Source organism: Poecile atricapillus, chromosome 1, assembly GCF_030490865.1.
Source record: "Poecile atricapillus isolate bPoeAtr1 chromosome 1, bPoeAtr1.hap1, whole genome shotgun sequence".
Lineage (NCBI taxonomy): Eukaryota > Metazoa > Chordata > Aves > Passeriformes > Paridae > Poecile > Poecile atricapillus.
Genome location: NC_081249.1, coordinates 67961663 through 67975282, shown reverse-complemented (window position 1 = coordinate 67975282; position 13620 = coordinate 67961663). Strand labels below are relative to the sequence as shown.

The 13620-nt window shown below is 35.7% G+C and overlaps 1 protein-coding gene across 1 annotated transcript in view; it reads left to right on the top strand.

Moving 5' to 3' along the window:
- Window positions 1-13620, top strand: part of BRCA2 (BRCA2 DNA repair associated) — a 34868-nt gene that overhangs the window by 11988 nt on the left and 9260 nt on the right. Inside the window, 9 exon segments of the mRNA XM_058843760.1 lie at window positions 729-5456; window positions 6692-6784; window positions 7690-7759; window positions 8094-8512; window positions 9511-9701; window positions 10261-10448; window positions 10767-10937; window positions 11235-11586; window positions 12298-12453. Of these exon segments, the coding sequence (XP_058699743.1) occupies window positions 729-5456; window positions 6692-6784; window positions 7690-7759; window positions 8094-8512; window positions 9511-9701; window positions 10261-10448; window positions 10767-10937; window positions 11235-11586; window positions 12298-12453 (6368 nt within the window).

Sequence of the window (13620 nt, the reverse complement as noted above, 5' to 3'; positions counted from 1 at the left end):
ATTGGGAATCAACATATGGGATTGGTCTGTTATACAGTGATAAGGATAGCATCATTTTCAAGTAATCTTGGGCTAACTTTTCTCATTACAAGTTAGTTTCTGGAATAGAAACTTCCACCCTGAGCCGTTATTCTAATTGACAAGCTTGGTTATCTTTGTCAATGATAGTTTTACATCCATAATGTCAGGGGCCATTTTGTCTGAGTTGGTAAATTCTAAGTGATCATAAAGAATGTTAATAAAGTTGTATGGGTTTTCTTCCTAGAATTAGGTGTTTTAAGACCATACATCCATCTCTTCCAAAAGCACAAAATATTTTAAAAAACAATATAATGAAAGCAAACACATGCTTCTATTTTTAGAAGCTGTTGTTTTTGCTAGAAGAATTACTTTAGGAGTTGAAGTACTTTAAATTTGAAACAAATCCTTATGTTGAGACACAAAGAGTTGAAGCCCACCTTATCAAATTTCATTACAACTAAAAATTTATTTAGTGTTTTTTACCTGGCAGCATTAACTGCAGCCAAATCTTGTTAGAATATAATTAGGTTAAACAGACCTCCAGCCTTGCCAAGGTGTTTGCATTTGAAAACAAAAGTGATACTTCAGGTTCTTCTGTTGAGCTTGTGTAGAAATTATCTAATCCGCCAAAATTTTATGAAAATCTGAATCTACATTTGTTTGAATACATTTATTCATGTTTTTCTCTGTAATGTCTTGTCTTGTAGACCACTTTCTTCCTGCTGAGAGAAAGCATTTGGAATCAAATACCAGGACAAAGAACTTGAGCGCTTCTGCTTTAAAAATGGATATAATTGATAACTCATCTGATAATGCCTTCAGTGATAGGCTGAAGCAACAAGACCTGAGAGACTTGGGAGAAAATGCAAGAGAGGATCAACCTGCTACATCAATAAAATGCTTGGAAGTATCTAATACACTGAAAGAAGACACAACAAATTCTTTAAATAGTGAGATCATTTTAAATATAAAACGTAAAGTTCTGACTTCGGCATGCCTAATGGCAAGAAAGCGTTCCAGATTTCTCCCTAAAAGCTGTGCTTTAGGGAAAGGTGAAGAAGATAAGGATATGAGTGCTAAAGTGAATGATGGAGCTACTGTACCTCAGAGCCTGAAAGAACTTGGGTCTTCTCACAGGGGCAAGGAACTCTTGGTTGATATTCAGGATGAGACTACATCTGTGACAAACAGCAGTTCCCTTAATACATTGTGTCAGATCAACTTTGGCATAACTGGAGTCAGTAGTGACTGTTGCAATAAATTATCACCCAACAAAAGGAATACTACAGAGCAGAGGTCAGGAGTTGACTGTAGAGGAGTACACAGACCCATGGGAATAAACTACTCAGAAAATGACAGTACTGGATTAAAAAACGGGGAGAAAACAAATGCAGCTGCCTTTTCAGAGGATGTAGCCAACAATGAAGACCCAAAGCAAGCTGAAAACACCAAAAGCCTTCAAGCAGCTACACTCAGTAATGTAGCTGTAGACATTTCTAAAGAATTATTAGATTGTGTAGATAATAATTCTTTAAATGAAGTAATGTCTGCAGAAGATAAACAAGTAGCATCTATGTATTCCAGCAAAAAGCCAAACAAGAACCTAAAGTGTAAAGGGGAATCATCAGGGAATCTTAATGCATGCAGTTTGAATCTGGGCTTCAGTGGCTTTCAAACTGCTTCCAATAAGCAGATTAAATTCTCTGAAGCCAGTATAGCAAAAGGCAGAATGCTGTTCAAGGATATTGAAAATGAATGCTTTGAAGCCTCTTCCATGGAAAGAGTCAGAAACTTTTCACATCAAGTTAAAAAGGAAAATATGTTATTCTCAGATTCAAAAAGCAAGTTGGGCAGTAATTTACCTGATTCCTCAGATTTTACTCCACATAAAGTTGGCTTGTGTAAAAGCTTTCCTAGAACCCCACAGACCTCGCAAGAAACAAATCAAACCTTGACGGCAAGCCAAGAAGCTGAAATTGCTGAACTTTCCAGTATCTTGGAAGAAACAGGCAGTCAGTTTGAATTTACACAGTTTAGAAAGCAAAGTAACACAATACCAAGTCATAGCTTGCAGCAATTAGGAACTTTAGAAACACATGGAACAAGGAATGTAGAAAATATTTCTGAAACAAGGAAAGATGTGGAGGTTTGTAGCACTTTTAAATCAGAAAATCAAGTAAAAAATGACAAGTGTACTCAGGAGGAAGACACAAATGAAGACTCTGAATTGGTGGAAAATGAGAAAGAAAATGCAGTGGTTTTCCACAAAAATGACAAAAAGGTTACTTTTACTAACTTAGACATAAATGAAAGTAGAAGATTTGATGAGAGCTTTCCTATAGACAAGCAGGACAGCTTTTCTAATTTCATAGGCTTTACTTCAGCTGCAGGTAAAAAAATAAATATTTCAAAGGCAGCTTTGAGCAGGTCTGCAGAGCTCTTCAGAGACTTGGATGATGATAACTATTTGCTTAAATCTTCTGAAACTGGTACTAGATGTCACAATTCAAATGGCTCTGTGTCTTCTAACACTAATTTTTTCAAATGCCTGACAAAAGAAAGCAAAGTAAAAACTGTTTGTGTTTCTGATTTCAAAGGCATGAATGCTGTTTCCTACCATGTACAGAATAAAAATGAGGAAAATACTAGTACAGCATTCAAGGAAAATATGGAAAATAAGGCAAAAATATCAGTAAATAATAGTGAAAATGTTAGCTTCAGTAATATTAACACTATCAACAGCCTATTATCCACTAAAAATCATAAACAGAATTATAAAATTTCTGAACAAATTTTAAATCGAGGAAATGATGAAGGCAATTTGCAAGACAACTCATTAGATGTAACATGTCTAGAAGATGCTGTTACGACTGCAGAAGAACACAGTTTAAATACGTCATACAAAATGGAAAACCAGTCTCCTAAGCAGATAGGAGAAGACAGAAAGGAAGATGAATGTTTGTCACCAAAACTTCAGACTCCAGCTGATGGTGATATATCCATTCCTGATGCAGTTTTGGATCATTCTCTCCCCTTGTTCAGCGTACAGTGTGGAGAAGGAGAGGTAAATGTTTTGGAGAATTCTGATAAAGAAAAAACAAATTGTAAAAATGTGGAAGAAGACACCACTCATGATGAGGACCTGCTAGTGAATGAAAGCAGAATAAAAATAGGTTCTTACCATCATTATCAAATACCTCTTGAACAAGAGGTAAAAGTGGGGAAAAATGAAGTGGAAGGGAGTTTTATAACTGGTTTTCATACTGCTAGTGGCAAGAAAATAGCAATTGCTGATGGATTTTTGGCTAAAGCAGAACAGTTTTTTGCAGATGTTGATGTAGGAAAGGAACATAATGACAATTTTGAGAACCTCATCAAAGAAAGGAAATGTGGCAAGAACTGTGTTAAAGACTGTGATTTATGTATTGAAAGCATTGCTCAGTGTGACTCAGAAAAACTCAATTTTAATGAAAAGCTTGTCCCTGAAAAGCTTGGAGATCAGTTTAATCAGGCAATAGAGAGCAGTCATATTAAACATGCTGTGATTCTTGATCCTGCTAAAGTAGATACATTTGTTGATCTAGGTGAAGTTTATGAAGGGAGTTTGGTAACTTCACACATGCATGAAAAAGCTGATGTCACACCTGGAAAGACAGAATTGGAATCCCTTACAGGACAGAAGAGTGATGCTTTAAGAACTCATTTGTCTGAAGATGGAAAATTCCTTGCAGAGAAAAAGGTGGACTGCTCACCAAGAAAGAGGGATGATTCAGAAAACACAGATGATTTTCCTGGGCACTCTGTTGCATCTCTGCATTTAATGAAGGTACCATGTGACCTCAAAGACAACTGTATGCCTGGAGATACAAAAAATGCTTTATTTGTTGAGGAGAGCAACAATAAAGCTGATCAATCACCCCTCTTAGATTCAAAAAGTAGCTGCTCTTACATGAATGGTGACAGTAAGGAATTCGACTTAGAACATTTAAATGAACTGTCTGCTGATAAAAATTGCTTCACAGACACCATAGCTAGTGCTTGCCAAAACCAGTCACTAGTCAGTCTTCCTGAAGAGGAAACTGATTTGAACAGGTTAAAAGAAACAACACTTAAAGTTGAAACGCAAAGGAGTGATTTGAAACAAACCGTGTTTAGCACAGCAAAAGGGAAAGCTGTGTCCGTTTCAGAAAGTGCATTAGCAAGAGTCAGACAAGTGTTTCAAGACTGCAGTGAAGCTGTAAAATATGAAATTGAGTCTAACTCAAGAACAAATCAAACAGAAATTGCTAGAAATTCATCTGTAGTCCTTCATGCTGAGTGTCCTAATTCTGCTGAATTTTTTAATGCTACAAGTGAAGAGGTTAATTCAGCTGCATCCCAATTTATTAAAGTAAATGCAATTTCTGAGGAAGAAGGTGACCAAGAAAGAAACACATTTGCAGATGCGAAGTCTGTGTCAAATTCTCAGAAGCAATCCTTTGAGCAGAATATTAAGCTTTTAGGGCACTTTGTTCCAAAAAAGCAGATAAAGCCATCAGATGCTTCTACAAACAGTTTTGGATTCTTTAGTACAGCAAGTGGAAAGCCTGTAGAGCTTTCAGAAGAGTCACTCAGGAAAGCTAGACAACTCTTTTCTGAAATGGAAGGTAATCATTCACCACATGTACAAGAAGCATTTTTAGTTGAGAAAGATGTTGAAAAATCTAAAATGCACACTGAAGTACTTGCTAGGAAAATGCAAGTAGTGTCTTCAAAAGGGGAAGAAAATACCAGCCCTGAACTGATTTCAAGTTCTGCTTTTGGCTTCAGCACTGCTAGTGGAAAGCAGGTAAAGGTTTCTAAAGATGCCTATCAAAAAGCAAAGGCAATTTTAGAAGAATCTGATTATTTTTTGAGTAGTGGACTTGGCACTACAGATCAAATTAGTTCAATTAAAGACAGTGGTCAGCATGTAAAATCTTTAACAGATAAGGTGATCTCAGAATTCAGAACTGAAAAAAGCTGCAATCAAGACTCTGACTTAGAAAGCATCTGCCCTCTGGAAATGAAGTATTTTCCAAGCACTTACCATGTCAAAATGCCTGAGCACACACGGTGCAATCAGAAAAACAAGCAGTTAACATCATTTAAAAATAGCTTTCAGCGAGAGGAAACAGAGTCTTTCAGAAAAGGCCTGGATATGGGGTCAGAACTAGAGTCTGAAGCAATTTCATGCAGTTCTACTGCTAAAGCAGAAATCAGTGTTAATCTTCTCAAAAGTCCAAAAAATTACTTGGAAGTAGAGGCTGTAGAAAGTGCAAGAGCTTTTATGGAAGACAGTTTTTCCAGTTCTGGAGTACAAATTAATGCTGCGCAGACCTTCAGTGGCAGACTGGACAAAAACTTCCAAAATAAGACCTTTGGGAAGAGGCACTTCGATGAAAACAGCTCACTTGGTAAGTGTTTTATTGTACATAGATTCAACTCCATACTTCTGCATAGTGGATTGGTTTAGGTTTTGGGGTTTTTTTGCATGTCACGTTGATTTTTAGATCACAGACATTCAAGTTCTTTCTCTGGTTGTCAATGACAAAAGCTCTTTTTGCTGCAGGGCAGTTCATCCACCTTTGCAGGCTTAAATGTGCACAGTAGAAGCTGAACTTGTGATTAGTAATTTTGAAGGTGTACAAGTTTGCTGTTTTACCATAAACTTACAGAAGAAAGTTGCTGCTCCTTTTGTCCCTGAGCAGACTTCCTTTTTTTTCCTCTCTGTACAAATCTAGAATTTTTTCATTGAAAAATGAGTAGCAGTATTTTCATTTTCACCTTTTTGTGCATTGTAGGTGAGGACAATGTTTTGCTTGTATCAAGATTATTAGTTTGATATGAAAAATAGTTGCTGGTCTAAAACTGATCTGTCTAGGGCTGAAGTGTTATTTGTATTACTTGATGAATTTGTATTTGTATGAAAGTGAATTTGTATTACTTGATGCTTGCACAGACACCCAGACCGGCTCAGGGACCTGGGCCAGCTGAAAACTCCCTTGTGGAAGAGGAGATTGCAGCAGAGTCCCTGTGTGGATGCACAGGTCCAGGTGCAAAGGTCAGGCAGGCTGGCACTGGAAAGTTTGTGTAGGTGACAAAAGCCAGGCAACAACTCCTGCCAAACCAGCTTGAAACAACTGAGCCACAGCTGAGCCCTGACCTTAGTTGCAGCTTCTATAAAAGATGAGTTACTCTTAGAAGGTTGGAGGGTCTCCTTAGTTACTGGAAGTTCAAAGAGAGATGCAGGTGAAGTGCATTGTGAGAGCTGTGCTGCTGGAGTGCACTGTGATGCTCTTTCTGAGGCAAACTGAATGTGTTTGGTAACTTCAGACTTACAGACTTCATTTTGGGTGGAAAAGAATTACTGGTCACAAAAGTTTAATTACAGACTTCATTATATGGGGTTTTGTTATCACTCTTAGTAACACAATATGCAGTCATTCTGTACAGCAGAAACTTCTGCAATTTGTGGTGAGGTGGCTCTGTGTTTGAAAAGGCTATTTAAGACATGTCACCTGAAAACTCACTAATTCTGCTTGCCCTGTAAGTAACTGTAATTAGAAATGTAATTTAGAAATTAGTTATACAATTGATAAGAAACTGAACTTGAGAGGAACATCACTTTTAAACTGTGTTTTTATTCTAGGTGAACCTCCAATTAAGAGGCAGCTTCTGCATGAATTTAACAGAACTAAGAATCCTCCCAGGTCTTTGAAAGCTTCAAAAAGCACCCCTGATGGTAATTTTAGTCATCTTGTGTTCTAAGCAGTAATCCAGTGTCAACTGTTATCTTGAGAATTCTTCAATTTCCAATAATCTATCATATGATAAGTTTGCTTAACTACTGCATTTATCAATATATTCATGGAATTTCAGGAAAGCTGCTGTGATAGTGTCTCTGAAGACTTGAAGTCACATGATGAATGATATGCCTTATTGCATACAGACTCTAAATATATTCCTTCTACAAGAGCTCTGGTTTAATTTCCAGTTCAGGAGGAGCTTACCCACTCTCTCACAATCATAGATCTCACCAATTTTAGTCTCAGTAGGAAGAATGCATTTTATTGATTAATCTACAGAATATGTTTTATTGATTAACTTTGTGTAGATACTTACTGGTAAGATACTTACTCTATAGTTACTTCTCATATGAAACTTCCTCCTTGCAGCCTAAGGGCATAGTACAAATGGGTTTACATTTCAGGCAGATATGATTTAATTATGTTGATAGTTCCAAGATAAGTGTGTCCTTCAATAATGGAAGGAGGAGTTTGTGCAAATGTGCCTTTTTCTGTTGTAACTTCAAATAAAAGAATAAAAATTGCTGAAAGAGTTCTAAATAGAATGGTAAGCCTACTTGGAGTTAAATATATGATAAACATTTCCATTTTAGGAGCCTAAAAATATTTTGTGTTCAAACACAAACTCTTGAGAGCTCAGCACTGTGAGCACTTATCCTTTAGATCTCTCTGCGAAGATGTTTAAACAAACATTTTTGGGGGCAGAAAGTAATAAAGATGTTTAAATTCACTCTGAAAACTTTTCTATATATCATTAATATAGATAACACGTGTGCTGTAAATTTGTTTTTATATATGTAATGTGTCATTCTAAACATTTCTTTTTCTAATTATCTTACAGGCATTTTTAAAGACAGAAGAAAATTTATGTACCATGTGCCTTTAAAACCAGTAACTTGTCAGCCTTTTGGGTGAGAAATTTTAGAGTTCTTCTTTGTAACTGTCAAAAAATATACAGTAATCATTTACTACCCAACTTTATAAAAGACATTAAGTTACCATATAGCACATGCTGCTGCAGTAGACCACTGAGATACTAAACTAACTATACGCTATTACACTTCTTTTACTGTCTTTTCTCAACAGATAGAAGTTAAGTATTCTGTTTTTAAAATATCAAGGACTGATATCTTTTCTTGATACAGAATTGAGATTTGTATTACTAACTTAAGAATACAAAACTCCAGACAAAGGTTTTTGTCAGGAAGATGAAATCTACGTGCTTAAATGTTTTCATTTCTGTAGGTCAACTAAAGAACGACAAGAAGTCAAGAATCCTAACCTTACTCTGCCAGATCAAGACTTCAGAGGTTTCCAATCTAAACCTGCCATTTTTCAGCACTGTGCTCTCAGGCACTCTTCAGATGGTGCTGCAGAGGTTCCCACTCCCTGTAAGGTCTCAGCAAAAGAGAGTGAAGAAATGAGAAGTTTGTACAAATCTGGTAAAGCTGCTAAAACTTTTATTCCACCCTTCAAAACTAAGCTGACATTTTCTACATGCGAACAAGGCAGCAGCAAAAGATGTGACTCACCCATCAGCAAAAATATGACTGGAGAGATGGAACTAAATCAGATCAGAACTGAACAAAATACTGCTGACCATCAAGATCACCAGGCTTGTATCCAGCATGCAGCAGACACTGACCTAGAAAATGACAATTTAGGTATTTTCAGATTTTACTCACTTAACTATTATGAATATTAACTGTCAGAGTTGATTCTTTAAGGGGTTTTTGCATTATTTGTCAGACTTGTTTATCTTTTTTTTATTATTTTTAAATAAAAAGAAGCTTCTTTTCAAGGCTTTTTTTTATTTTGGCAGGAAAATTAGGAAATTACTACTTTCCTAATATTTTATATTGCACTCCTAAAAGAGCTTATCTTGTTTATCTCCAAAGTTAATTGAGAAGATGAAAAATGTTTCACACAGTGCTTAGAAACCAGATAGCTTACGTTTCATTTGATATTTGATTTTTCTTTTATACCTGATAGGTAAAATAATACAGGAACCTTAGATTACCCTTACTATACTTCATTCACTTCTACAGAAGCTTGTTTTTATTCTGTTCTCTAATTAAAAGGTAGACTTAGCCATATAAATGGTTGAATGTGTAATTTTCAAAGAGGCAGACTTTAAATACTCAACTGTTCAACTCAAGAATGTGGACTTATGCTTTTTAAGCTCTCTTGAATGCTCTGGTATGTGTTATTTCTATAATTTACAATCAAATAATCTGGATTTTTTTCAGAAAGACTTGTGTATATTTGAACAGGTATATGAACATTGGCAGAACTAGATCCTGCAGTAACAGGAGAACATTTCAGGATTATGGATTCATAGTAGTCATCAACTAATTTCTTTCCATTTGGAGTTTTCTGTGAATATCAAGTTCAGTCTGATGAGAAAAATAAGTGGATGGAAGTTTAGTTCTCGGACTTATATAAAATTGATTTGCATATGTAATTTGTTTCATATAAATATTCAAATGCCTTCAGTAAACACTGCTTTCTAAATTAATTAAACTTTCAATACTTAGAGTGGCAGTTTCTAAAAATCTGCAGAGTGACATAGGAAAAATGCTGCTCTGAATCTGCTACAGTGTGCCATTATTTGATAATGCTTTTAGAAGGTTTTGATGTTTTGGGTTTTTTTAATTTGAAGCTATGGCCAGGATGGCGACAAATCTCCGCTGTGCCCGAGATCTACAGGAAATGAGAATTAAAAAGAAGTGCAGGCAAAATATTCGTTCACAGCCAGGCACTCTTTATACCATTAAAACATCTGCAAGCAGTAGAATCTCTCTGAAAACTGCAGTAGAAGAGAAATCTCCTAGCTTTTATTCTACAGAAGAGGTATATTGATATATTTTTATTTTCTGTCTCTCATCTGTTTTTCAAGACTAGCACTAGACAGTAGCTTTTGAATAGATGCATTCTTCAGTTTTTAGGTATTTACAGTAGCTGTTGCACCAGTTGCTATGGTACTTAAATAGCATATATCCAGTTTTTAAGATGATTCCAAATAATAAAGGTCATAAATCTCTAGTGTTATAATCAAACACGAAAAAATCCACCAGTTATAATGCATATGAAGAGCTGGTTTAAAAGAACAATTAAAATTAAAGCTTAGGTAAATCTATATGAAAATGCTTTTGCTTTTGGTACAATGCAAGTACAAAACCTATTGAATTTTTTTAAACACTTTCAAAGAACACTGATGCTGTTCTGCTAAAACAGTTGTTGGGAATCCTCCATTCTCTATGGTTTACATATGAAATGGCAAGGTCAGATGAAAGCTATCTCAACATTAAGGCAATATTTAATCTGAATTTATAAGATTGGATATTTAAACTCTCTGTTGGATTCTTACTGTATTGTCATTATTTTGTCTTTTCCATCTGATTTTTTTCAGCTATACACACATGGTGTTTCAAAACAGTGTGTGCAAGTTAACAGTACAAATGCAGAATCTTTCCAGTTTCTCATCAAAGACTTTTTCAGTAACGAGTATTTGTTAGCTGGAAATGGAATGCAGCTTGCTGATGGAGGATGGCTAATACCTACAGATGAGGGAAAAGCTGGGAAAAAGGAGTTTTACAGGTACTGTTACTTATGAACTTGGGACAGCTATACTATTTATTAGTTAGCAATTCTCCTAGAATAAATCCAACAGTGGTATTTTAAAGCCTTTGACTACTGTTTTTTACTATGCATTTTTACTACACCTCTGTTAGTGTAAATAAAGATGATATAGGATTGTAAATTTGCTATGTAGATTGATCTTCACTGACCATTAAAGAAAGAAAAGTCAATTTGGAAAATTTCTGGAAATTCTTAAATGGTGTAAATAGTCTAAAAGATAGGCAAGCTAAAATTTGCAGTGGATTTCAGGTTAATTTATTAACAATTTATCTGCAGAGCCCTCTGTGACACTCCTGGTGTGGATCCTAATCTAATAACAGAGGCCTGGGTTTACAATCACTACAGATGGATTGTGTGGAAATTGGCAGCCATGGAAGTGTCTTTCCCACATGAATTTGCTAACAGATGTTTGACACCAGAAATGGTCCTGTTGCAGTTGAAATACAGGTACATCTATAGCAATATATTGGGAGCTGTAATTTGTGTTACTGTGTGCTTTCTAGTTCATCAATATTACGAAGTAAGCACACCTACCTTGCATTCACTACTTAGCAGAATGTTTGTATTATGCATAGCACTATTAAAAACAGTGTGTGTTGCAAAAATGTACAAAATATTTGCTTTGCTACAGTGGTGCTTAATCATGTAGATTGAGTAACCAACAGTTTGCTATAATTGTGCTTAAAGAAAAACAGTGTGATGGATTTTGTTTGCTGTAACAAAGCACAAACTCTTTTTTTGTAGGTATGATTTGGAAGTTGATAAAAGTAAACGATCAGCAATCAAAAAAATAACGGAAAGAGATGATGCAGCAGGTAAAACACTTGTACTGTGTATTTCCAAAATCATATCGCTGAATACAGTTGTATCTCCTAGCAGTAGCAATAAGAACATGGAAAGTAAAAAAGCAGCAGCTTTAATTGAAGTCACTGATGGTTGGTACGGGATCAGAGCTCTTCTGGATCCACCTCTCAAAGCTTTCTTAGATAGAAGAAGGCTGACTGTTGGTCAGAAAATCATAGTGCACGGAGCAGAACTTGTTGGTCCTCAAAATGGATGTACACCACTGGAAGCCCCAGATTCCCTTATGTTAAAGGTAAATAAAATATTCAGTCAGCTTGATTGGATGTGACTAAGAGATGTGATAAATGCTACTTAGTTGAGCCACATTTTGTAAACAGAAAAAGTTATTGGGGTTTTGCAAACAGATGGAGCTTTGCTGAAGTTTAATAACCAGATTTGTAAGACATGATAAAAGGTTGTTATTCAATATGGTTGGAAGAGAAGTTTGTAGTGTAAAATTCTGCCAAGTTTTGCTATGTGTTTCGGCAGTTCCAGCTCCTTACTTTGGTTAAATACCAAGTTGCAAAAAAAGTATTTACTCATCTCAGACAATATGGAAGTTGGAGGAAGAGGGGGCAGGGGGGAACCAAGTCATAAGAGGGTGAACTGGTGGGGGATGGCCTTGGCTCATTTGAGATTAGTTAAAGAGCTTTAACTTTAAAGAAGGTAAAATTTTAGCATAACACTGAAATTGGTCCTGTGGTACAAAGCAATGGTTTGTCTCATAGATATTCATTTCCCAGAGAACTTTAAATCATCAGATTTTTAGATTCTGTTTAAAATACATTCTTCAGTGTGAAAGGAAAGCTTTAAATTAAAATGTGATCTGCTCAGGTACAAAAGCGTTATAGTCTTAGTGAGGTCAGTGTGAAAATATATATATAGATATTCCTGTAGATAAAATAAGTTTGATTTAACTTGACTTAGCAGTGACAGTTTCTCATTTACCATTTCCCTTGCTCAGATCTCGGCGAACAGCACGCGCCGTGTGCGATGGCACACAAGACTAGGATTTCATCGGGATCCCAGACCTTTCCCTTTGCCTTTGTCATCGCTTTACGGTGAGGGTGGTGCAGTGGGCTGTATTGATGTGGTTATTCAAAGAACTTACCCTATTCAGGTATGGTGTAAGTATTTTATGGATCTAACAGGGTTCTATGAGATCTCAATTATGTAAATTAATTGCTATATCATTCCTTAAGTCAGACACGATATAGAGAACTGAAATTTGTTTTGAAAGATACCATTATGTGTAAAATAAACAGGAGCGGTTCTCGCATTGTACATGTATTTAGTATTTCATGACTGGAGTATCCTGCTATAAGAAGAATTTGTGTTTGTGTTCAGTGTCTTTTGGTTGGCTTTGCTTTCAGCTTCAAAAAGCCAGAAATAATTGAATTTCAGTTCTTAATTCTAAAAAGTACAGCACTTGTTTTATTATTAAAGTATTAACAAAAAGTTACATATTTCTAAGCATTGGTACAATTACTTTTTCTTACATGTAGCTGACTGTAATGTATAAATTCTGTATTACTGAAAATACAGTGTGTAATTTTGGTGTAAAATAGAGTAAAGATCTTCTAAATACCTTTTGATATCCAGACATTTTAAGTACTGCAGTCAGACTTCACTGCAGCTACTTGATTTTATAACAATACCAGACACAAAAAGAAACAATATTTCTGTTAGTAATCAATCCTTTTAATGTAAGCAGTTTAACCAGGACCCAACTTTCATATTTTATTAACTTTTATCAGAGCAGGTTATACTTGGCATGTGTATCCAGGATTCTTTTTTCATTGCCTTCTTTCTAAGGTATTATATTATTGTTGGTGGATGTAGAATGAATTCTGCAAAGGTACTAGCAACATTTGGTTTGGATCATTACTTTGCTATATTTGGATCATTACTTTAATGGAGGAAATTGCAGCACTTATTATGTGAGCTGCCTGGTAGAACAAACATTTATTTAGGTCTCAGAAAGGGCACTGTAATCTGTAACTGCATCACAGAAAATGGTTTCCAGGCTGGGGAGGAAAGTGCTTCTTCGTATCTGGCTATCTCAAGAGATTAATGTACCTTTTTCTTTTGTAAACACTGAGACTCTTGCTCAAACATACCAAAATTATAGGAAGATTTGGGCTGTCTCCTTTTACCTCAAGAGTGAAGGAATGTAGGAATCACAGTAGCCTTAATTTAAGGTGTCAAACTGTGAGTAATGTAGGAATACATGGTGTGCAATTAATGGTGTGCAATTAATGAGGTAGGCAGAGCCTATTTCAATGAT